The sequence below is a fragment of the Falco cherrug genome, chromosome 12 (genome assembly GCF_023634085.1).
Source record: "Falco cherrug isolate bFalChe1 chromosome 12, bFalChe1.pri, whole genome shotgun sequence".
Lineage (NCBI taxonomy): Eukaryota > Metazoa > Chordata > Aves > Falconiformes > Falconidae > Falco > Falco cherrug.
In genome coordinates, this window is record NC_073708.1 from 34,540,024 (window position 1) to 34,566,689 (window position 26,666).

The 26,666-nt window shown below is 44.9% G+C and overlaps 1 protein-coding gene across 2 annotated transcripts in view; it reads right to left on the reverse strand.

The window, feature by feature from the left end:
- The window catches only part of NEGR1 (neuronal growth regulator 1), a 295,944-nt gene that overhangs the window by 57,657 nt on the left and 211,621 nt on the right, over positions 1-26,666 (reverse strand). For both annotated transcript variants that reach the window (XM_055724994.1, XM_055724993.1), the window contains exons 5-6: positions 7,249-7,369; positions 1,798-1,949 (exon numbers count right to left, since the gene is read on the reverse strand). In XM_055724994.1, coding sequence (XP_055580969.1) covers positions 1,798-1,949; positions 7,249-7,369 — 273 coding nt within the window. The remainder of the gene's footprint in view (positions 1-1,797; positions 1,950-7,248; positions 7,370-26,666) is intronic.

The following is a 26,666-nucleotide window of genomic DNA, read 5'->3' on the forward strand; positions in this document are numbered from 1 at the left end:
GCCAAGTAACATGATCAAATTATACTTAACCCTATATCTGACTATCAAATGTTGCAAGCAACCCTTAGCTGCTGCTAACACTTCCCCTACACGTACCTGAAACGGCGCATATGTTCAGCTATCATCAAACCAAAGTGTGAGTAGTATTTCACAAGAAAAAAAATAATTAACTCTGAAGGATTAAGGAGTCCACACTTAAGTGGCTACCCTGTGATTTTTTTTTTTTTTTCCTAAAGGATACCCTTTCTACATAACTTTAATACAAAATGAGCAAGAAAAAACTCCACCAAATGATCTTCATTCCCAACTGAAATCTAGATCATCACCTTTTGGAAACCTCTCCTTGTTTCTCAACTAGAATAAAAAAAAAAAAATCATAGTATAAAATAAGACATTTCATTCTGGTCTTTCAGTCAAACCTCTGAGCTAACATCACCCCCATATTTCATTCCATGAGGTCAGGATCAGACCCAGATTTCAGTATTTTCTCTCAGACTGTTCTGCTTCACACATCCCATCTCTTTCATGATGGAGAACATCTATTTTTATGAATTGTAACAATGTACTTGATACTTACATGACATCTTCAACCCCTGCATCTTAAAGTGCTCTTAAAGGGTGGCTACACGGTATCTCAAAATTTAAAGCACCTAAAATCCTGGCAGAACTCAGAGACAAATTCAGCTCTGCTCTGTTCAAAATTAAACCAAACCTTCATTTTACCTTCTCTGATTTGCAAATACACCAAATAATCTCTGCTTCTGACATACTATTCCTTTGTTTTCACTTCTTGCATTTTATGTTTAATGTGTAACATTGTTTCCATTTTTTTAATGATTTCTCAAATATTAAAAAAAAAAAAAGACAGCAAAGGCTTCGTGCTATTTTCTGCTTATTGCATCTCTTCTGCAGTAATATCCTGACAATATGTATCATATAGGAAGTATATTCAGAAGGAAGTTTCACGGCTAGAAGGCAATAATCCTAGGATTTAAGCGACTAAAAATCTACATTTCCACTCAGTAAGGAATATCTTTATGTAGAGAAAAGCACGTAGGATATTTTGTAAGTTTTGCCTTTCAGTTTTATCACTATTAGAACAGCTCAGCCCTGAAGTTCAACCACAAACATCTTTGGATGCCACTAACAGATGGCTAAATACTCAACAAATGTGAAATACTACAAATTCACAGATATAAATATCTTTCAAGCAGGACATCTGAGACCCATTTTAGGTAACCTTCATGCTAAAAATCTCAACGCTTTGCTTTGCCTATTGCAACCCTTTGCATCTTTTCCAAAAGCTTTAACTTCCGAGCCTGCCGCGACTTGCCTGTGCCAGGGGCCAGTGCCCCACCAGCCACCATGCGGGCAGGGCTCCGGCAAACCCCGCTTATTCCGCTCAGTATATTCTTCAAAACTTGCTGAAAAAGTTTTTGACTTTGTTTACAGTGGTACCTCAGTGATCCGTTATCGCTATTCTGAGGGGAAAGATTTTGCCACGCTAATTCTGTCTCTACGACAACGGCGGGTTGGGTTTAGCTGTGGTTTTTTTGTGGATTCATAACTCGTTGATACCCCCAAAATGTGCCATCACTGTCAGAACAGAAACCCTTCTGCAGCATGGAATAAATAACGAGGTGAATTATTTCCCAGTACTCAGGAACTCAGTGGTATTTATATGCCTTGTGAAGAAACCAGGGAAAAAACCCACCATACTACTACTTTTTTGCTTTTGAATCCATGTACGTGGAAACAAACAACCAGGAACATTTGCCACATGTCCACGTTACTTACGGTTGAGAGGCAGGCTGGCATTGGTCGTCCCTAGCTTGTTGGCAGCGACACATGTATAGTTGCCAAAATGCTCTTCTGTCACATTGGTAACAGTAAGAAGTGATCTTGTACTATAATTTTTAATAGTGATTCCTTGTTGACCATTGATCAGTCTAGAAAGCAAAAAGAAAATTTCTATAACTCATATACCATAAGCAATAACTTTTTTTTTCTTTCATTTTTCTTTTTCCTTTTTTTTTTTTTTTTTTACAGACATAACTGGGAGCACAGTAAGCTGTTTGCAAGCTGCCGATGTAGCCTGGCAAGCAAGGTTACCATAGTGGCAGATCGGAGAGGCTACGGGCAACGCTGGAGCTGCGGGGTATCCAAGGAAAGTTTCTGCCTTTGTGTCCTACAGCTGAGAGAAAATAAAGACTGACACCCACGGCACTGCCTGCCTGGCCACAGGATCGGAGGAGAGCTTAGATTTTAAATTGGGCAAACCTAACTAAAAATTTAAATACCCTATTTGGGGAAGGAAAATATTACAGTAAGTCTTTCAGAGTGTTTTTTTTTGGCTCTGGAGATTGCTTGTGTCCTTACACACCTCCAGCGGAGGGCAGGCAAGGATTAAGTAGCCAGAAAGGCGACTGCGTAGGGCTGCGACCAGTTCGTTTTACAGCCTCTACAGCTACAAAATACATTGGCAATTAGGAAAGATGTGCTACAGCAGCACTGCATCCCAAGACAGCAGCCTGCAGAGGAAACCAGGTAGCAGAGTGTAGGGAAAAGCCAAACTAGGGCTCTTCTCACCGGGCTCCACTTCCCTGGCTTTGAGCTTCCCACCCCAAATTCCATAGGAATGTGCAGGTCTCTTGATGTTGCTTCCGAAGCCACGTCAGAAGCGCTGCTACTGCACCCAGGCAAAGAAAGGTGACCAGTTTAAATGTTGCTGTTGTAGGTAAACCACATCTGATCAAACCAGATGAGAAGGGCAACCACATTATTAAAACCCTGGCTACAGTTGCTTTCTCGTCATTCCTTGTATCTCACATTAAGAGCGGAGCTCCAGATTAGCGTACACAATTGTTGTTTGATACACTGAAAGATATAATCATATATCCTGGGAATAAATCCAATCTGCTAGCATTCTGCCCACAAACATTTCAAGTCTATCATTAATTGCAATTCTGTGTATTGTGGATTGAATAAGCCTCTTCGTTAGACGGGCGCCTCTGTCCCCATTTAATAGCTCCGTTCTGCTGCATGAATGGCGGGGTTTCTCTTCCCTGCGTACCTTGTGCTGCTGTAACAGACTGGTCTGCTCTGTGCAGCCCATTGCTGGGGAGAGGACACAGCACACATGGACACACGTGGTTTTGCAAGAAAAAAAAAAAAAAGGAATGAAATGCCTTGTTTGGGGTGCAAGCTGCAGTTAGAAGATGCACCTTTCCTCCAGCCTTGCAAGAGGCAGAGGGGACGGGCTTCTGCACCTGGGTGTTCTGCTTTTAGAACTGCTAAGGTCTGTCCCTCCTCTTTCTGCCTCTCCTGCAGAATAACCTCCTCTGCTCCAAAACACCCACTGCCACCACACTCCCAATGCCGCAGCTCGCAGCTGGTGATGGTGTTACCAGCGTGGCAGCAGCCGCTGCCGTGCCTGTGGCGCTGGGGGAGGCAGAGCAGATGGGTGCTCAGCAGGTACTTGCTTCAGCCCCAGGTCAGAAGCTTTCCCCTCCAGATCTTTCCACCGGTAGGAAGGGCAGGAGCTGCAGCCATGGCCCTCACCCCATCCCACTGCCTTTCGGGGGTTTGAACCCCTCCATCCTCTCTCCCAGGGGACCTGGGAGCGATGCCTCCACTTCCACCTATGGCTTATTCCTACCAGCTGTTTCCCAGCCATCTCCATCCTTTTGGCCTATAACTGTGGTTTGAACTACAACACCTCTGTTTTGTAGCTGTAAGGTTTAGTTGTTTGTTAGGTTTTTTTGTCCACAAAACAATGAGGTGTTGGGATTTCTGCCATCCCCATGCCCCACCAGAGGTGACGTTGGTATCAAAAAACTAAAACTGCGCCTGCTTGAGGTGATCTGCTGCATTCCCCAGGCTGCCAAAAGGACAAGTGCTGCAGGTGCCAGGTCAAACCCCTTCCCCTCCCCCTCTCCCACCTCTGGCCAACACCCTTTGGACAGAGTCTCCTTCCCTCCTCATCCCTGCCAGGCACTGCCTGATGCTGGGGGGGCAGAATTGGAAGTGGGGTAAATGGAATCAGAGAGATATGCATATCAATAAGCCACATAATTAACGGACTGAGGAGTCTGCATTAGTTAGCATAAACTCAGCAGTTTTGAGGATTTCCATTTGCAGTTGTAAGAACCAGATGCTTTTACTTTTAAATTAATTACTCCCGTGTGCTGCTCTGCTTAGCTTATTGACTGAACACGGCGTTTATTACTTGTCTGGATTTTATCAAGTTACTTCTCAGGCTGGAACGGCATTTTAAGCTGTGTGCAGCCACCCTACACACTTCTTCACCTTACTGCTTGCTTTGTCCCACCAGTCATGAAGGGAAGAGCCATCTCCTTTTTAATCCAGAGATTACACCTATGCATCCGAAGGAGATCATGCGCCGGTGCCAGCCCCGAGGGGCACCCACCTTTGGTTTCATATTTCAATACCTTCACGTTATTATAATATATTAAGCCATTATAATGAGTTTTGTTATTTCAAATGTAAGCCTTGTTTGCTTTGTCAAGGATAAGGGAATTAATATTTTTCCATCGGTGACTTTCAGGCTTCTTCCCTGTGGCTGTTTAATGTCCAAGAACTAATTTCTGTGTAACCCTGTAACATAACGCACCCGGACAGCCGCGCATTTCGGGAACTGTGGGTTGGCACAGCGCAGCTGTTCTCCTCTCTGCAGGGAATCCTTGTACAGTTTTAGAAGCCACACACTTTTATAATTTTAAGATACTTTCACTACCTTTTCCTCCAGATTTCCAGCCCCTTCCCAGCTCACCCCATCCTCCCCGTGTCGGGGGTCTGTGCAGCCACCTGGCAGCCCCCGCGGGGGGTTCAAGGCACCGCATCCAACAGATGAAGTTCAAAATTATCTGAAACCTGCCCCTGAGATCCCTCCTCGCCTTTCCCCAGCTACAAGGGGAGAGGCGAAGTGCTCCCTGGGGAGCAGCCCATGCTCCGGCAGCGCAGGGGCTGTGGGACCCCCACCCCCAGCTGGCCGGGCAGGCCATGGCCGCACGCTGCCCTGCCAGCACCCACGCCAGCCTGCCCCACAGCAGCGCCTGCGACTCGGTGACGAGGTAGAATCAGTCCTGCAAGCTCTTTGCCTTGAAGACCAGTAGCTTTAACTAGATGCAGTCTGTGACTGCTTTTATGTTTAGTTTTAATGGCTATTTTATGATGAGATGATCCCTGGAGTCTGGAAACTGTGGGTTTGGATTTACATTAATCTAAGTAAAAACAATACAGTTTACAGGCCCAAAAGGCTTGTTTCAGACACTGATCATATACTTAAGCTCTCAGATCTAATTCCCACTGTTCATTTAGTCAACAATTCATACTGCTCTACAAAAAAATAAAAGTCCCAATCCAAGCCTAAGTAAATGGGATTCTCTCTATTCTGTTAGCAGAAAATATAGCAGGGTGTGCGCTCCCAGTGTATAAATTCAGTTCTGTACTATATCTGCAAATTATCTGCAGGATAATGTAGACGCTACTCTGAACTACCTGTGAGAGCTTCTCAACTTTGCATTAAAACAATGATCGAGCTGTCCAAGGCTCATTCTGTGATGGCTTTCCATCATCCCGAGGTAAATGGGATATACTGGAGGAAAAAAACCCATTTGGACGTATTTTCCTCTTTCCTGCAAGTGGTGGAGGTTCAGAGAACCCCAGTACCTTTGTAGTCATGTATGTCTAGTGTATCTGCCAACAACAGTTTAAGGATAAAGGATGGACCATTAGATTTAACATCATATTTGACCAGTAAGACACAACAGGCCGGTACGTTTCGTGCTGATTATAGCCAGCCTCAGGTGATACAACAACTGAAACAGAAAACAGAAGGCACAACTTTGGCGTCCTGAAATGCTCTGCTTAGTCTTCCCTGCTGCTGCCGTGGCACTGAACGTGCTCAGGAGGAAAGGATTTGGTCAATGTTATAAATAGAAAGGTGATTATCACACTGGAAACAGCTAATTGAATCCAGAGCGCTAAAACATGCGCTGCAATAGCTGCATAAAATACCCTTCTGCTGCGACTCCACCCAACATGGGTACAATGTGACCTGCATCTTTGGAAAGAGGATGCAGGTGAATTTTGCTAACAGAAGCAGAACGTTTACTGTTATATATAGTAAAGATCAATTACATTGTTTTAGAGAACGCTTTAGGCTATGGTCAAAGAGCAATAGTTAACGACTGCTCTGAAAAGTCATGAAGGAAGATGAGCAGTTAATGATCCTGAAGGGGAGCAGCTGGCCAGTGAGAGATGAGCTGACAGATGGCTTTCTATGAAAAATGGTCACCAATATCATCATGTCAACTCCCATGCTTAACGGGATGCTCGAGCTGAGAAACCCAGCACCTGGAAGCCAGGACATTCCAGAAGCTAGAAGGTGTGTACAGACAGCTGTTTGCAAGGAACAGTGTCCACTTGCTTTTGCACCAATGCAGAAACCTAACAGAAATAATGCTCTTAGGCGAGCTAAGAGCTGTAAAACAAACTTCCCTTTTCAAAAATAAAAATATCTACCTGTTTAATGAGCTGGGTTTTAAAATAAAGATGACCCTACCGAGATGCCTGTTATCATTACCTAGTGCTAATGACCTGAAAGTGCAGCTGACTGTCAACACAGCAAGGCACGTGGTCAGTTTGCAGGGGTGGAGCACAGCCTCGTTCCCCTGACCCCCAGGGATGCCGTGCTGCAGCGCTCCTGCCCACGCCTGCAGTCTGTAAACCCCTGGCCTGGACCGCTAATAGCACAACTGCATGAAAATTCGCCCGCGTTAAAGTTGGGTCGGAAGTGTTGTTCATGAAGCAACCTTTCCACCCCAAAAACCCTCAGCAGGAAACCTATACATTTAATCAGAAAAATAAAACCTTTTAGTGGTACTTAAAAGGCTGTAATTACCAAAGCATGTTTAAACATTAGGCTCATTATTACAGTCACCGCTATCACGCCGGGCAGCCTGCTTACACCTTGATTTTGACCACAGAAACTACGACCACAAGGAGACAGCCGAACTCCCCCAGAAGCTGTGCAGCGCGGCTGTTGGCAGCCAACACCTCCAAGCGGCCGCTGTTTAAAGCCCAGCATTAATTTCAGGACAGCCTGCTGGACTTGTCATCACGGGGGACAAACCCAGCCTGGCAGCCTCCTCTCTTCCACCCTGGCCCCTGTGGGTGGGCAGCATCCCCAGCAGCACGAGGGGTCGGTGAGCGCCAGCTACTTACTTCCTCTCTCCTTTGTACCACTCAAAGACCGGGGCAGGAACTCCTGCACCTTCGCACCGTATCAGTCCGTTCCCTCCAAGCATCACACCGCTGGATTTAAGTTCCTGAATTGTGGGGGCAACTGAAAAAAAAGAATTGTAAAATGGATATTTGCATCTAGATATGCAGATTATTTAACGCCGCTTCTCTTCAGCACGCTCTACGTCACTCTCAGCCTGGCGCGTGGTTTCCAGCTTGATTCACATTCAATCATGTTTTCTTCCAGCAGTGTAAAAATTATCCCACACAGCAGATTCTGATATATATTCTGTGTATCTGGGGTAAGAAACACAACTGAGACATGAAGAGATCAATCCCATACTGAAAAAAAGCTGGTTTTCAAACTCAGTTACTCAACATAAAGTATAACTGTTTGTGTTAGTGTCGTACAAGACGTATTTAAAACCTGAGAATTGGAAAACAACCACACGAGGTCCCGCCACTAGTGCCAACCGAGAGGCTGCGGGGTCCCACAGCTGGGGGTGGGGGGTACGGCAGCACCCAGCACGCGGGGTCCAAAGCGAAGGCAGGGCCAGCACCACTTCCCTCCTGCAAATACCTCAGAAACCCCCAGGCTCAGACAAGCTTTGAGATCTTGTTTTGCATATTAAAAGAACAAACTTACCTTCATGCTTATGAGCCCACCGTAAACACCATATAACATGTGACTTTTCCAGTATTACACTGGATATAGAGTTGTTTCAGTAAATATATTTTCTTTTTAAATAGTAAACACTGTAAATAGCAATGAACATTTTAAGCTTAGAACTACAGATACAAATAAAGATAAAAAAAAAACATTGTCAGTCTTTCCAGTTGCCAGTGAAAGGTGTCCCTAAGCTGAAAATAAAAGACAACAAATTCCTCAGGAAAGTGATTATCAAAGGAAAGGCTGAACAACAATTGTCTTCTCCCTGGAATTTCTTTTACATTTTCTGTTTTTAAACAATAATTTATGTGCATCATAAAAATGCTATAAAAACAAAACCACAGAACTTATAAATAAAAATCTGTTTATTTTTTCCCAAGCAGTTTTCCAGATGTTGCTTTAAGGTGTTTACGTTCATGTGAAACGCTGACTGCTTCTCATCTGCTTCTTTCCCCATCTCACCCATCGCTCAGCGTGCCACGTGGAGAGACCATAATCTTTTACGGGAACCAGACACGCTAAAGAGGCATCATATATATGAATGATAGGGTGACACCCAGCTCCCCACGCGGCCGGGCCAGCTCCATTGCACATCTCACGGCACACCCACCCTTCACCAACACCATCGACGATGCTGTTCTAGATGTGTAGGACATTGCACGGGATTCCAGCTGCCACAGCCCAGGGAAAGCAAACACGTGCTCTCAGCACTTATGTGCAAGTCTCTGTGTTTGACAAAACCGTGTGAGGGTATTTCCGGGGGGTTACCCACAGAACTGGTTCTCTCCTGCCCATTGCTCACATCCTACCCCGAGCCAGGCAGGCAGGCAGCAATTTCCCATAGCTGGCAAACACACACTCTGCCTTCAACTGTCTCTCCCCAATGATTACATCAGACCAATCAATAGATTCATTACCTTTCAACTGGTAACATTAAAATTTCAAGTGGATAATTAATGTACAACCAATTTGCATGACTGCTTCTCCATGATCTGCATAGGTATAAAATCAGATATTTTTTTTTTTGTTACTCCATAAAAATAACAGGGACATATAAAGCTTACTCCTTCCTGAGAAATGAAGCAATTTGTGCAACCAAGACTTTTAAAAAATGACTTTGAGGGGAGAGAGACTGATCACACAAAGAACTATGAATTGGTCACATTTCCCCTTTGCTCCTACAGCACCAGGTAGTACCAGTACCTACTCAGAGCCCCACGAAGCTCATAGTTCAGCTTGTGCTTCTGAAGCATTCGAAAGAATAACAACTAAAAATGTCCACAGTGAACCACACAAAAGCCGAAATTGTGTGAGATGAACTATACAAAAGCATCATCAGAATGATGGAAGAAAATGGAAGTCTGCTGCATGGGCACATGGTCAATGGAGGCTGCCAAAAGCTGGATGATGACTGGGAGGAGGTCTGCCTCTCACACAGGGTTTCCACCCACCCTAGGACCAGGGACGGCCTGCCAGCGTTCCCACCACTTCCCTCAAGTCGTATGAAAGACACAAGCACTGCAAGAGAACTCCTGGGACGTTTCTCCAACATTAATTCACACTTGGCTGGCATGTTTGAGGCTGGCCCAGATGTGCTGCTGAGCTCCTGGGGAACACCACCCTCAGCAGGCAGGCCCTGGGTCTCCCAGGTGCAGAACACTGACCCCAGACCCCTGGCACTCAAAGAAATACCACCTTGTTTCCCTGTCACCCCTGTACCTGTCTGACATTGTGGTTCTGGTTTACTGGGGGGACCTGGTCCACCCGCCTAGCCAAAGCAGGGTCAGCCCACCCAGGTGACCCCAAGAGACCCCTCCATCCTGAGGCTTCAAAGCTCCAGGGACACCCAGAGCCTGCCTGGGTGGCAACACGCTGGCACTTGCTTATCTGCACAGTTGCAGGTACGCACCTTGCTGAAGTTTTAATTATTTTGTCCCTGGTGATATGAAGAGCAAGTCTAAATTTCTCTTTGAAGAAAACTTTTACCCATTCAAAGACTTGTTCACTCATTCTCTCAGCCTTCATTTACCTAAATAAACTCCGCCTAAAAAACTCCACTCATTCTTCCTCATTTCAGCCATCACATTCCCCAAGAAACATGTGTGATTTCTGCAGTGCCTGGAAGCCCTCCCAGTTCACCCACGCTTTGCCTGAGCGCATGCCCGGCACGGGATGCAGCACCACTGGGGAGATGCTGCCAAGTGGAGCAGGGAGGTTGCTCAGCTTGGTTCGCACGTGGTGCTCTCCTACCCACGATGACATCCTGCCATTGCTGACTTCACAGGGGTTTCTTCCCCCCACTGCCCCCCAGGGTTTCTGTGGCATCAACCCAGTTCCCACCTTACATCTGTGCACCCGTAGGTGGATGCTACCCCACACTTCTCCTTCACAGATAACCTTTTATTTTTGTCACAGCTCTCCCATGTTTTGAGACAATCTCCAGTGGTGCCTGCTCCATGGGCCCGTCTCCTAGAAGTGCCAGGAAACCTGCCCTAGGGAGGGATGGAGATTTGCTGCCCCTGGAATAAACTGAACATGGCAGGCATAAGTAGATACAATCTATTTTGGGGAACACCCGGAAGAAATTCTAGGAGAGGTACTGGAATAACGCACTGGATCCATACACTGGGCAAGCTTTCATCCCCTGGAAGCTGAGTTTAAGCTATTGACATCTCATGTATTTCCACCACCACTGAAAGATGCTGAGAAGATTTTTCTGTGACTGTGGGTTTTGTGTTTCAGGTGCTGACAGACACCAGGAAGATTTATCATGACGGTGGGGTTTGCCCTGTGCAAGAAAGGAGCCGGGAGCACCCCACGGGTTCCGTGGGGTCTGCAAGCCCTTAAATAGCAGCAAACAGTACTTCATGTAGCCTCTTCTCCATATTACTGCACAGTAGCTCCTTGGAAAGCTTTGTACTAAGAGGCAAATATTTTTCTGCATTATGCAAAGGGAGTGAAAATACTTGGTTTTTTTCAAATTCAGAGTAGATAGGATTATTAATTTCAAATTTAGTTTTTTGTTAGCATACCACACTGTGTGCACGCTCCCCTGACAATATTTAATTCTCTTGAGCTAAGCAGAAAGAGTAAATAAAAGACCAGCAAAGGCCTGAGTCACATAGAAAGTTATTTCCTAAAAAGTACCACCTTCATGCCTCTTCAGCGTGGCCTTCTCACCTTTCACTTGCTGTGTTGTGGCTTCTGGCAGATTATCATTTTGGTTTGGTTGCGTTTGGTCATTTGGGGTTTTTTTGGTTGGTTTGTGGTTTGGTTTTTTGGGTTTTTTTTGTTTGTTTGTTTGTTTTTTTAAATAACTTCAGAACATTGCTGGTAATAAATTTTTAAATTAAATGCTGCATAAAAATGTACAGCTTGCCAATGCGTTTTCAGGCAGGGGCCCCAGGCACCACACTCCAGTGCAGCTGGTAAGGGGATGCTGGCTGGATCCCAGCTACAAATCACCATCCCCAGCTTCGCTGTCTGGTGAGGAAGAGTTTTGTTTGGGAAAATACTGGAAAATTCTGAAAAGGAAGTTTTCTTGGCTCTCCCTTTCAGAAGGATTTCAGCTTCTGTTTGTTCAGAATAAACATCAAAATCAATATTCTTTGCTCTAGGAAATCCCCAGTTAATACTGGTATAAAAACACAAGCTGAAGACAGCTCAGTCACCATTCTCTTAGATTTTTCATTGTCAGTTTATTTTCTTGTTCACAGTATAGAGACAAACGATGCAATGCAGGCAGATTTCTGGCACGCTGATTAGTAACGTGCTGAGCCCCAAATCCACCCTGACCCCTCCGCTTCCAGCAGTGTGGAAGACCAAGTACCTCCGGATGAGATCACACACCTCAACACCTGCTGTTCTTGTGGCTGAGGTTTCTTTTGGAAAGAGACATGGGAAGAGATTCTTGGGCCTCCACTATTTCATATATTTTTAAGTATTTTTCCATGTAGTCAGCAAAGACTTTTTTTTTTACAAGAAATTCATGTTTTGATCTTATTTCTGTCAGTCATGCTGCTGGAGCTGCCTGTGTTTTCTCCTATGTAAAAGATTTTGAGGTTATAGCAGTCAGAAGGAATGCTGTATTGATCTAAATACCTATAATTTAGCAAGAGGAAAGCTCAATATATTACGTTAACAAGTGCTCAGAAGGTTTAGTTCAATTCTGCCCTCACTGTTATCCAATATATATTGTTTTTTTTGGTGAACGATCTTCTCCAACCCCAGAGCTTCCCAGTGCATCGGGGATGCACAGGATCAGTCAAACCATCTAGGTGAAGAGAGGGATGGAGGATAACAATATCCTACCTCCAGCCAGGGCTGATGGGCAGGTGTTTGGGAAACCTTATAATAAACAACAGGATTTTTCCACCCAAGTAGCACCTCAAGAACTTAGAAAAATACCTGAAACAGACGTGGTGACGGTTCCCCCACCCGTTCCCACCCTTCACAACAGGGCTCAGTGGCACAGATCACCCTTGCCTGATCATCTCTGCTGCATTAGATCCTCCTGCAGCTCTTTACAGCTTGCTTTATTTTCTCTTGTATCACCACAGACTTGTCAACCCTCTGCCAACACCCTTTTACAGGGTGTTATGGACAGCAGAAGGGGGCTCACAGCATGCTCCCCTCCCCACTGAGGGACTGATCTGACCCTCTTGAATTACTGAGGGGGATGATTTAAACCCTGCTCAATCCCAATGGCAATGAGATGCCTCCTGTGGGACCATGAGGAATGCTCCTCCCAGAGCCACCAGCATCGCTGCCTGTGCTGCAGCAGGTAATGCCCCCTGTCACCCACCACCCACCGCCCCAGGCACAGGCGGCTGCTCTCGGGTTTGTACAGCTGCTTAGGAAATCAATAGCAAGTATTGGCCACCTAGGAAAATGTATTCATCCAGGAGCTCAATAATGATGACTTAAACTATTAGAGAAAATCGTTCGGTATCATCACTGATGCAATCCTGCTCTGCTCAGCTGATGGATCAAACAGACGCTAGCAAAAGCCCTGAGCGCGCAGTGGAAGGCAAGGGATAAATACAGATGGACGCAGGCTTAATGACCTAATGAAAGTTTAAAAAGGTAAAAAGCAAAAGCAGCTTTAATAAGTTTTAAATAAAAGTAATTACAGTTGGCAAAGTAAGAGAAATTTCGGTTAAAGACGCAACGCAACAGAACCTGAGGCCGAAGGAAGGCCCAGGGCAGGCAAGGCTGCAGCAAGCCTTCCCTCCAGCTCCACAGCCAGGGGTTCACCAGGCTTACCTCTTCCCCAGGGACACGGGAAGGGACCCCAGCTGCATCGCAAACACACAGATGTGCTCCTGAGTGCATGCAGAGCACTTCGTTACAAATAACAGTTACAACAAACACACAAGAACGCAAGGAGATAACACCTTGTCTCAGAGATCGAGAGCATCAGGAGGCAGCGGAGCCCTTGCGTGAGGGAGACCGGGGGTGCCGGACACAGGGAGCTCCCCAGGGGAGGCTGTACGAGGAAAGGTAGAGGGCTGACAGAAGATGCTGCGGTAAAGTAAAACAGTGATGCTAACAAGAAAACCTTGTGTAATAATTTTAAATGTATTTGTCATTTTTATCTCTCCTAAAAAAATAGTTATATAAAGAAAAGAAAGAAAAAAATTATCATTATATATATATCTGTCAGCAGTATCAGGCTTTGGTGACTCATATTTGTAGGTTTACTCTCCCTAGTCCTCTCCCACAGTTCATCCCTATGGAGAGGAGCACTTAAAATGAATGCTTCATTTCTGACTTGAAAATAAATTACTGGAACTTACTCGGTATTATTTTCTGAAATATGTGTAAACTGCTTTACTGGGAAAGGCTTTTGTGAGTGGGTGCTGAGAGACTCTGCTTAATTGGAGTTTTACCAATGCCCTTTCGCTTTTGTCCCTACACAAAACTGCTCAGGAGGTAAAGCTGTTCTTGACCCAAAATATATATTTATGTATCCCCAGCAGAGGAAGGTGACATGGGAAGCATGCGAAGGAGGAGAACTGGACCTGCCATATGCCTGGAAGGGATGCACGATGGCGCCGCAGGTTTGGTGTCGCGCTGTGGGAGCTGTGCAGGGCTCACCCAGGAACCCCCGATGTGCCTCTGCACCACCAAGCTCTGCCACACGTCCAGGGTACATCAGCTATTGCTGAAAGAGCATGGGAAAAGTACAGGCACCTGCTTTCCTCCTTAATTAGGTGTAAGAGGAAAAAGGCACCACGCAGGACAGGAGCACAATAGCGCCAGCAAGAAGGCTGATGTGACAGCTGAGTTATTCCCATCCTGACACCAAATGTGGCACGAGTTCATCAGACAACTCTCTCGGCTTGGTGTGTGAGCCTCAGGGGGACAAGTCAGGGATTTCAGGATAGATGAGCACCACCTCAAGTGCATACGCACACTCCAGTGTGCACACATCACCTTTAATTTTAGTGAAACAATTCAAGTTCCAATAAATACCCCCATTAACGTCTCGTGTGATGGTGCTGAGTACTCACTGCACTCCAACTCTCTCCCAGTGTGTTAATGAGAAAGACGTGAAAACTATCATCTTCATCTCCCCCTCCTGCACTAAAAGAGCTCTATAATTACTTTCTGCTCAGTTTCTGCTCATCTGATATCAGCAACATGTTCGCATGAGTCAGACGTTTGTGCTGGGAAACCAAATTTTACAACTTGTGTTCCATCCAGAAACGACGCAAAGTACTGCTGAATCTGGTTTCCTACCCAAATATTTTCATTTTGCTTTTAAATGTCTAAAGGAACAGTTAAAACAATGAGTGCAATACACTGGCATTCAGACAGGCCCAGAAAGCGTGCAAAAAAACTCCGGCTAGAACAGGTTTCATCTTTTAACATTTTAATGAGCTTCGGGACTTTCATGCACATTAGTTATGTTGCCCTAATTACTCATTATAATTCTAATGTGCATTTTATATTTAATTACAATGCTTATAAAGATTTGGTATGGACAGTAAATTATTATAACTAGCATGTGCATAATGATTATGAGCTGAATTTATTAACTTTTACACTAGCATTCAGGGCTGGCAACTTCCAATTTCACCTTTGTTATTAACCGTATTGTCTGATTAAACTAACATTTTTGTGGCATTAATTGTAAATGTCAAAAAGTCTTTTATTTTTCCAGTTTTCATCAGATTTTAATCTAGCGTCCTAACACAGTCTTTTGTTAGTGAAATTGCTCTCCAGCGTGTCAAGACAAAGACTTTCAGGTAAGAGAAGAGGTTTCCTGAGATCTGTTTTCTGCTCCAGAAAAGCAGATAGGAGCAATATACAAATATATTCGTTTATATATATGCACACACATAGTGATTTACCAATGAAGTAAGAAATCTTTGCAAGTGAAACAGTATTACCCACACTTTCTAGAATTAGGATGGTCTCCTAATAGTCTAGATTATTTAATTTTTCTGATTTATTCAGAACATCAGTCCTACCTATTCCCAAATTAATGGAGTGATTTAATAAATGCCTCTTCATATCAGAAACTTCTGGTGTGTGGCAACATTTGAGAGACATGCCTTTAACAATCACTGGGCTAAGAAACTAGTAAGCTGTTTTTTCCATCTTTTCTTGATGACTTTTTGAAAAGTCATGAATTCAGTGGGATCTTGATGTGTACATATACATAAATTTACATGCCAACGTACAAGGTATCAGTAAGAATTCAGCTCCTGCATTTGTAGGTGCAACCCAGAATCTCTTTTCTGCTTTTCCCTTTCCCATTCAGGGTTTGACTTTAAAAAACAGTATACTTGAAGTGTTGATTAATTAACCAATTGTGTAAATGCCTTGCGCTGGCTGTCAGCAAACAAGCAGATTCTCAAGCATTCCCTGCGTGTAATTTGGCATGTTGCAGGGTGCATCTGAGTCTTCTGAGACGTGCATCTCCCTCAGCTCTGCCTAATGGATTGCATTATAACAGACCGTCAAAACCACTGGCTGCCGTGCAATTCATGGTTTTGAATATAAAACCTCCCAGTGTCAAGAGGAAAGGTTAAAATCCACAAGTAATTGTTATGTGGGAGAAGAAAAAATATAAGTCAGCCACACAAAATAATACTTAATAAGTAATCGGCCAGCAGACAGGAATTCTTAACAATGTGCCTTACAAGTATTTGAGTGACAAGAAAGAAGAGGAAGAAACTGAACAAAACCTTCCAGAACCAGCAAAGCAAACAAAGACCTCGAGGGAGCTACATAAGAAAATTCAAGTTAGCGCACAGGTGGAACAACTGCTTTGTTTTTCCATCCATCAGGCTTTATCTTACTCTTCATCTATTTAATCCTTTTATTCTCTAGCAAAGAAGCTTTCTAATCATATCTCCTTTAAGGTAGCTCCGTAAATGTATTTTTATCCCCTGTTAAAGGAGTTGCTCCAGCGTGGGAAGACAAACCCTTTTTCCAGAGCTGCTCGTGTGGCTGGTGACAGCCCCTGAGGCGGGGCAGCTCCAGGAGCGCCAGCACCTGCTCCCCATCCCCAGGCCAGGCCACCTGGGTTCCACACAGTTCCTACACAAATATTTGTGCCTGAGCATTGACAGTGTCACATCAAAACCCCTTTGGATGCAGAGCTGGGTGGAAACAGCCCCTACACTGTTAGCAGGGTGATGCCACCCTGCCACCCAGCCCAGCCAGCATGACTCTCCATCGTTTTGTGAATGGCTACGTGCCGTTTGATACAAGTCCTGCCACCATATAGGAATTCAGAATATGAACAAACCAGTCAGCTCTGTATGTTCCCCATGGTCAGGGGACCTCATAACGTCCATCAGAGCAGCTGGAGCGCAGGGTCAGGAGCACCTCACATCTGCATTAGCCCAGTGGCATCCCACATGCCCTTTCCGTGGGAGTAGTTGAAACCCTGACGAACATACATGACACAAACCCTGCATTTGCATACAAGACTTGTTGGTAATTTAGAAAGAACAGATGCACAAAACATAAATGGGGATGTAAGTGTTCAGTGTTTGGTGGCGTTTGATATGGCGGAGTTAGTTTTAATCTTTCATTGGCCAGTGCAGCTTGATTCAAATTTAACTGAAGTCAAAGTCTTTATGTTGACTTCAGTGGGCTTTGAGCAAGGCCCAGAAAGATCTGCAAGAATAGAGAGCTTCACAGGTTTCAAAACAAAAGTAAAAAGCCCCACAACTTGAAAGAACACAAGTATAACAAAGACAGCTCTTGTCAAATAATCCCTCTTTTTATATGTTGTTCCTCTTACTGCTGTAATTTGTAGGAAAAGTTGTCATCAACACTTCCTCATCAGCAAAGAGCAGCCAAGCATCTGTAATTACCTGAGTCAAAAGAACAAACTTTTGTGTCTCATGGCATAAAATATGGTATTGACAGGACCCAGAAGAATAGCTGATCTTCTTTTTTGAAATACATGAAGGTGATCTATTTGGAAAAGGTTTCAGACTTTCAGGGTGCACACAGGGGGACTGAGGCACAGCTTCTGAGCCCTGGCACTGCGCCTGCTGCAGAGGGGGAAAGCATCTTTGCCAGGATGTAGGTGACACCGGGGCACTGTGCACTGACGGGCAGTGGCTGATGAGGGGGACGTGTGGATTTAGTGGGGTGCAGGTCTCCTGCTAGAGAGGTGGCAGAGCCTGAGCAGAGTGTTGCAGAGCCTCAGCAACGTATAACAGAGCACGACACCCCTGATGAAGTCCCCCAGGCAGCACTTGTGGTTGACTGAAGGTGAAGGGCATCCCTCTGAAATTTAAGGGAGCATCTCCCCCAGGAGTAGGCGTTTCAGGAACAGCTGGGGTTAGCTTTTCCCATGTGGCATGCACACTGGTGTAATTTTCATTTCCCTTTTGCATTCACTCTTTAAGTTACATTTCTCCGCATGGTGAGAGGGACTACACAGCCCCAGCGCAGGGAGAGAGAAAAGCCCAGCGGCGGGGAGCTTTGCACTGAAAGGCCGGGCAGCAGCTCCTCAAGTAACAGCTGTGAGGCTGAAGTAGGGGGAAAGGTAAAGATATTTCACTCCCTGCAAGCTTGCTGTTAAGTACTGCAGTGCTCTATGTACAGGAGCAAATGTACATCTCTGGGTCATGCCGGAGGACCGGAGGTAGCTTGGGAAAGGGACGTTGGGAAATGGGACAGGAACACCAACATGGCAGGGCGTGGGGGGAAAAAGGATAGAACCATAGATACACTGAGCTTGAAAAAGACCTTTAAGATCATTGAGTCCAACCGTTAACCCAGCACTGCCAAGGCCACTGCTAACCCATGTCCCTGCACGTGTCTTTTAAACACCTCCAGGGGTGGTGGCTCCACCACCTCCCTGGGCTGCCCATGAAGAAATTTTTCCTAATACCCAATCTAAACCTCCCCCCCGGTGCAACTTGAGGCCATTGCCTCTTGTCCTATCATTTGTTGTCTGGGAGGAGAGACCGACCCCACCTGCCTGCACCCTCCTGTCAGGCAGCTGTACGGAGCGAGAGGGATGCTGCACCGTTGTGCCTGCCTGCACCGGGGAGCCGGGCACTCTACCGGGGCTGGGTCCTCAGCTGCCGCGCCAAGCACTCGCATCAGCAAACCTCCCTCCCTCGGTGGTTCCTGCTGGAAAAGCTTCTGCACAATTAATATGCCCTCACACTCTGTTGTGGGTCCTTTATCTCAGCAATTTATTCAAACGTGTGCATGGAGGTTAAAGGGGGAAAATGAGTATCGGCATCCCAGAGCGATACTAAGGAATGAGAAGGAGGAAGGGTGGTGCTTTCATACATCTGATGCCAATCCAGAAGGAAGAGTTGGACAGGAGCCTGGGCGTGAACAAACATGAGTGCATTTACTTTGTTATTTCTCTCCCTCTAAGGAAGATAAAAGCAATGGACTTCAACAAATTCCAGGAATTACCAAGTAGATCTTTTGGCAGTAAAGCTGAGGAGAAAATGAATTAAACCAAGCTGGTAGTTTTCCAAGGAAAGAAAGTTTGGAACAAAAATGCAAGACACCTCAGAGTAGGTCAGAGTTGGAGCGAGAGACCTGCTCGAGTCTCACCAGAGCACATCCACTGAGCCAGCAGCGGATAAGGCAGGCACGAGACATCAAGGGCAAGAGAACCAATGCCGCGTACGTGTTACTGGTGTTAAAGGAAAGAGTTACCCGACGCTCAGCACCGCGCCTGTGGGGTGCCCAGGCCACCGAACCGCTTGTGGCAGTGCTGTCCCATACCCCTGCCACGGCTTGGCCCTCCCTGAAAACACAGCACTGACACCCACCAAACCCTGACGGCTGGACCCAGAACAAGCCCTGGGGACCCATGCCCCCCTTGCTTGGCGGGAAGCCCCTTGATGACAGCTCTCTCAATAGTTTTGCACCCTCCCCCTGGACATCTTTTCTCATCCATGTTTCTCACACTCGCACCTGTAAGCGCCACATGTCAAAAGCTTACGAATGTCAACACTTGACATCTCCTGCCTTCTCCGTGATAATGGGAATTAGCGAGACAACGTGATTTGCTGTTGATGAATCCACGGTAGCTGTTACTCTCCTCAGGTTGTCTCCCAGGTACGAACACATCTTGTTACAGCTCCAGCACTTTTCTGGGGACTGGAGACATGCCAGGGGACTGCCAGTTCCCTCTGAACAACAGGCACCCAGAGCCTCTGTTCCCAGGACCTCTCTGGAGTCTCAGAAATAACAGTTTCATCATAGTTTGCTTTATGTGGGTTTTTGATGAAGTTTATTATCCTCATCTGATGACTTGAGACAACAATTGGCTTGCAGAAGACTGTTCTCTATCTGCTGTGGTGATAAAGCACCTGCTTTATGGGGCAGTAGCGTGGTCTCAGCTGAAGTACCAGAAGTTCAGAAAAGCAAAAGGAATTGGGATTAGCAAAGCTGGAAAAGGCTATTTCTGAGGGATACATTGCACCACTAAATATGCAAAGACAGAATGAAAAAAGGAATCTGCTCTTCCCCATCTCCTTTATGGGCCAGGCAAGCAATAATCAACCAAAACTGAAGCAAGGGGATTTAGGTCTGGTAAGCTATTGCTGGAAGAGAATGCTTAAGGCAGGGGTCCTCAAACTTTTTTAACCACTGGGCCGGCATGCAGATGAAGTGGCAGGAGGTCATCTGCGGCTGCTTGGTGTCCCCCCCCCCCCCAACCCCCAGCGAGGGGGTGTGTGTCTGTAAATACCAGGGGCTGGACTGAGGACCCCATGGACCATATTTTGAGGACCCCTGGCTTAAGGAGACTGTCAAGGTGCTCCTTCTCTATTTTAAAAGAACAGGTTGACAATCTGAATACAGGCTTCTGCATCTGGACAGCAGCATCAGCCCGACTCCTCTTTTCCTCCTAAGGGCTGCATTTTTGTGGTCCCCAAGATCCTGGGATTATTAAGCATCAGAACGGTTCCTATAACGGCAAATTCCTTTACTCATTTCTGTAGGCACTAGCATTGTGTTTGAGGTTATATGCCATTTTTCAACACAAGGGGAAAAAAAAGAAGTTATACTCTTCTCAGCTTACAATAGTGATGACATCTCCAGGTTCACATTTAACTACAAAAATGCGTTAAAGTACTGAAAGTGGATTTGGAATTAAGAAAAAAAAATAATTCAAAACACAGAAGCAGAACTTCTTTGCAGAAAACTTACCACATACACCTTGGATCCAATTTGATATATTCTACATACATAACAAAGTAGCTAGGTGAACTCACCAAAACGATATTTCTAAGGACAGAACTCATTACTACTGTATAATAAATGGAAGCATAAGTCAGAGTTAGCACCGAACAGATTGTTTGGGGTTGCAAAGACAGCAGCTGTCACAGCTTGACAGCTTTCTTGTTAGTGAATCAGCTTTACTGACAGTCTTTTTGATTGAAAACCACTGTTCACTGACAGTGTGTTATAGCTGATATACATATGTATCTCATGAAGAATGAGAAAGAGCCGTAAAAGGTCTAGAAGCCATTGCTCTATATTAAAAAGAAGTGAAGTTTACATAAAGGGTTTTTGGTTTTTCCCCCCTCCCCCGTAATCTGTGGCAGATGTAAGCTGATAGAAACAGGACAATCTATACCGATAGGTGACAAGTACACATGCATGCAGAGTCAAGTCCAAAGTGGATTTTCTAGCAAAAAGCAATAAGCCACAGAAATACCAACTGCATGCAAACACTCTCAGGGAAAGTTTGTGTAATTGAAAACAGAGTTTAGAAATAAAATTACAGAAATAAAACTCAGTACAACTCTGACAGGGGCTTTCCAGACCTCCTGCTAGCCCAAAGAGTGGCTCTGCTGGAGTAGATATATCCATATTAATTCAAAAGAGAATCTGTTTACTGTAAGTTACGTTTTACTTCTGTCTTGCATGCTCTGTGTCAATGGTTTCAATCAGCAGCTCCACAGGACAGGAGCTGGCTGGGTGGAGGAGGTATTGTATTGAAGGAAATGCATCTCAGGGGTCTCTTTCTCCCCTCTCAGATTTATTTGTAAGATTGTCCATCTAAAGTAATTTCATCCTCCTCAGTTGTGGTATTGCAACAGCTAAAAGCCAATGAACATGATGCTGTGCTGAGGAAGACCAAAGCCAAAAAATGAAAGCCATGTGCAAACACCAGAAACATCCAGGGCTTTGCAGCTTCTCCCTGGCAATCATTTAATATTCTTGTTACAATTGCTCATTTCCAAAGAACGTCACGCATTTCTCAAGAAGAGGCAATAGATGGCAAGCCAACACTCGGATGCAGACCTGGCTTTACATGAGACGTCTGGAATACTGGGATTTCCCCACTTAAATGTTTAATTGGCACATTGGAAGATAATTCCTGATCTTCTCTTTTTCTTGAGATTCTCTTTTGCCATTACCAATACCAGGTGCAGAAGTGGTGAGCACCTGAATTTTGACACATTTGATATTAAACAGATTTTTGTTCAAGATATGCCGGAGCTAGCAATTTCTGTACTGAAAGGATTCAGTTCACAAATTCAAAAAAATTCACTTCTAAATGCACTATCACGATCTTTGCGTGCAATGTGTGACAGGTATCAAAGCAACTCAAACAACGGGGTCCATCGCGCTGCTGGTGGTCGGGAAGTGGCACCGAGTGCTGCTGCACCCGCGAAACATCAGGGCTTTCATTGCCAATGCTTGTGCTTGCTTTACAACTCTAAGGTCCAAACAAGGTCACAGCAGCCTCAAAATAGTTTGGTTTTATTTGAGAAGAGGCAGAAAATACGTAGACAGCCAGCTTTATGAATTATAATGCCTGAAGAATGATGCTGGCAATTTTTCCTTTCTTCTGTGTCAACAGCGCTGCTTTGTTTTAAACTATAAAAGCAGAAATATTGCTTCTCAAAGCTCCCCTAGCTCAGATCTAGTGCCTACACACACTCGCTAATACCAGCCAAACTGCAGAAGTTATTAAAACCTAATTTAGCAATCTCACTAGGGGACAAACAAGTTGTAACAATATCATTACGGTCTTATCAGGGACTGGATGTTGTACTGAAATGCTGAGCGTAGTCAGGGTAGGAGCCGATGGGGACCATCGCTGCGCAGCGTCACAGCCGTACCCGTGCACTCGCAAGTTATGCTAAAGAGATTTCTTTTGCAGAACAATTTCAAAGCAGCAATGACTGCTGCTGGGGAAAAAAAAAAAAAAAGAAATCAAGGGATGGAGAGCTTTGCAAGACTGGCACACTGTTCAGACTTGGCTTTTCATGACCCCAGCTGGTGTCACCAGCTGCACTCCAAACCCCTTTAGACTACCACCTCAAAGGCACCATGCCTGCAAGAGACAGGGAAGGCTAAGTCATAGACCAACAGCAAGAAGGAATACTACAATTACAAAGAGAAATATTGCTTTACAATGTGTTGACTATTACGAGAACTATTTTAAGTAATTGTTTTTGCTGAAGAGCAATCTGGGCAAGTGAACGCTCCTGGAAGCTGAAGAGCTCTCCATTAATTTTGGCTCTAGTTTGGAGTCTTACACAGCCTGCCGTATACTTCAAATTGCTTCTTGAAATGCATAAGCTCTTTAGAGGTGAGTCATCTCCTATTAAGACTTCAATTTTCCTGAACCATATTTTAGCTGGTATTTAAAGTGGGATCACCTGGAGGCTGAAGAGCTAGCAGTGGTTCAGAGTTGGGAGAAAGCGTTCCCTCCAGCAGGGCTGGCTCCCCAGCAGTGCTTTTCCTCAGCCACTACCACCATTCCCCTGCTTCGCATCCCATCAGGTTTGAGGGGGTTAACATCCCACCTCTGCAGACTACATGGAGCCCCCCATAGACCCTGCAGGGAGCCAGTGCTGCACCCTGGGAACCCAGCCCCAGCGAGAAGAGCTGCAAGAAAAGCAGCTTCACCAGAGATGAATGCACAGAGGTGTCCAGAATCTTACTGTGACCTTATTTTGACTTTCCAATGACAGCACAAGTGGAAAAGTACACAAAAGCTACAGAAGAAAACCCACATTATTTTTTTGTGTCCATTAACTCATGAGCTGGTGCCCACACTTTCAGCAGCAGTGACTGGAAGCCTTTACACTGTCTCTTTGCAACAACTATCAACAATATATTGCTGACAATATTTTTCACCAATATTAGGAGAGCAAGTCATGGGTGCTCTATTATTTGTAACAACACAGTCTCCCAGACATGCATAAACATAATGAACTATTTTTACTTGTATACCATAATTACACAATATGCAGACCTGTAACTACTGGCAGTGTGTAAATATGTGCAAATTTAGTACAGTTATTTTTATTTCAAGGACTTTTTTTTTTCTGGGGATGAGGAACAGAGATTACTTTCAAATGGGTAATCACGGCAGCCCTCAGAATTAACTACTGCAGAAGTGACAAATAATCAGCACCCATAGGCTTCTGAAACAATAACATCGAGATCTGAATAATAGAAACAATCTTTTAATAGCTAGGTCAGACACACCGCTTCCCAAGGGAACAGCGCTTGAGAAAGGATTTGTGCACACATGCGTTAAGAGCTCCCCACCTCCTCAAAGTGGTTCACAGATTGGTGTTGGAGACACTCGTCACACAGTAAAGAAAGAACCTGAGGTGTTTTTTGGTGTCCTAAACTCTCAATTTGCCTTTGCAGCCAAAAGCTGGGCCATTGCAGCAGCAATGCTGGTGTTAGGCTGGAGCATCATCTCCTCCCCCACTGCATCCTTGTCCCGCAGCCTCATATCCCACTGGTCAGCCTGAGACCTTTATGGAGAGAAGAGACAACCCACTTGACAGGCTGCTGTCCTTACGCATCTGCACCACACCACTGGCACACACAGGGTGCAGCCCACTACTCCCCCCCCCCCAAAAAAAAAAAAAATAAAAAAAATCACTTGGCAAAGCGAAGTAGAGATTTTCTTTAAGATGAAAAATGTCCTCCTTATTAGTTGAAGCAATAGCTTGAGCACTAATACTCCAACTTCTTCAAATACAAGACCTCGTTTCATGTTGCCTAAGCCCTTGATTATGTGCTGTGGCAGCAGAATGCGATCTACATGAAGGAACATTATAATCAGTTTTGACATGTTTCAATATGAGCAATGTTTTTCTCAAATACACAGTAACTGCGCAGCAGTTTGCAGCACCTAATAGTAAACTATTACACCGCAGAAAGAAATCAATGTTAATTTAGAAGCCAAACTGTGCTTGAGTCAGAAACTTGAACTGTATTATTTTAATCTGACTTCTGAAATGTTAATAAAAATACCTGAAGGACATAAAATGACAAACATTATTTTCATAAGACGCTTCTTTCCCCACCAGTGAGGAGAAATATATTTTCTTCAAGTCACCTACATCCCTTCCCCACCACACCAATTGAGGTGGTTTTAAATACATGACCAGTTTTTATTGAACTGGTATAAGTTGTTTTTCAGCAAGTGTTACTATGAGATAGGACATCATATAACTCATACAAATGATCTCAGTGATGAGATTAGCTTGCAAATCAAGTAAATAAGGATTTAGTCCTAATGTTGACCAAACAGAATGAAGAAAGCCCCCAAAATAAGAAAATCCTAATGGATTACATTGTGCATGATCAAAAGCTCCATTTTACAGAGACTTCTTCAAAGATCTTTATCTTATGCAAAATCCACCTCCACAAACCGACAAAATCCTGTTCTTATTTGCACTAGTTTCACCTGAAATAATTTGCTAGCAGCTCCTTGTCCGGATGGCTGGACACAAAGACAAGCTCTGCTATTATTGACTTAAACCATGATCAAAGTTTTCATCTCCGCTGTGCTAGGACCTAATCTCCTGTAGCTAGAGTGGGTGGCTTTGTATTCTCATATATTTGACCCACCGATATAGAAACTAATTACACTGTTATTTCTCTGCTCTCGGCTGCGTATTATGTGCTGCAGGAAAAACGTCCTTCTCCATCGTTCCTCTGAAGGCCTTCCTATGTCTTTTTAATGAAATAGTAGCTCAGATGTAAAAGTTGTAACTACTGAACTAGAATATCCGTACAACACAAAGAATCTGATTTGTTTCCCGCCCCCCCCCCCCCCCCCCCCCCCCCCCAGAATTAAGTTTAATATTTAACAATAAAGGTAAAGGAAAAGAGACAAGAGATGGTCTTGATGGACTAATACATGAACCTCCAAACCTGCATCACTGCTGACCTGCCCGCACATCCTTCAAGAAGTCACTGCACTGTCCCCCACTGGCACATCATGGAGCAGCACTGTTGTCACAGTTCAGAGGGCTAGCACAGCACTAACTTTGATCTTTTGCGACGGTTTTCAGACAAAGAATGTGAAGGGAGGACACCATTGATTACCCACGGCTGTGGCACGTGGGACAAAATGAGAGGGGGCCACTCCTCACAGCCTCCTTCCCAAAGAAACCAGCATAATTGCTGAGAATGGGGCAGGCTGAAGTCATGGTTTGGACCCAGCTTATGTCTGGCCAGGCTCGTCCCTCATGCTTGCAGACTGCCCCACCATGCAGGTCGGTGCTGTGCACCAGCTCTACCCTCACCCCCACGGCCCACACCGAGAAGGCTTGCACAGAGCAGGGGCACGTTCTGGAAAGCTCACACTGCAATAAACTCCACTGATCCATTAACAGAGTCACATATGAGCCGGTAGTCAGATTTCCAGGAGTCCCCAGTGTGACTAAGAAGCCAAAAATCACAGTTTTGAGTGGTAACCTGAGAATTTAGGAAAACATGTTTCACAGAAGCCAGTGAAACCACACTCTGGAGTGCTTTTAGCTTTGCAGAGCGTAACTGTGATCCTTCAGAAGGGTATTACGCAGTGCAGCCTTCCAAGGCTCTGCAACGTGTACCGCTCAAAGCCGGCGGTGGGAGCTGCAGCCGCTCAGTACCTGCACGTTGCTCTCCCTCATTACAATATTGGGAAATACTTCTTGATTAAAGAGAGACTGACCTACATGATGCCATTTTAAATGTGTGAAACTCAGCCAGATGGATAATATCAACCACTGCAACACCAAGAGAAGGCCTTTCTGTTCCACGGTCAAATATGAACATATGACTTCATCTCATGTGGGTGCAATTCTGTTTGAAGAGTTGACATTTCTGAATTTACTTGATATAGATGACAATGTAAAGAAAAGCAGTAACCACCTCACAGTTTTGTTCTTTCAGAGAACTGGTTTTAGCTGGTTTAAAAGAAAAAACTTTGTAACTGGATGGAAGCATGCTCACTGAGAGGAAACAT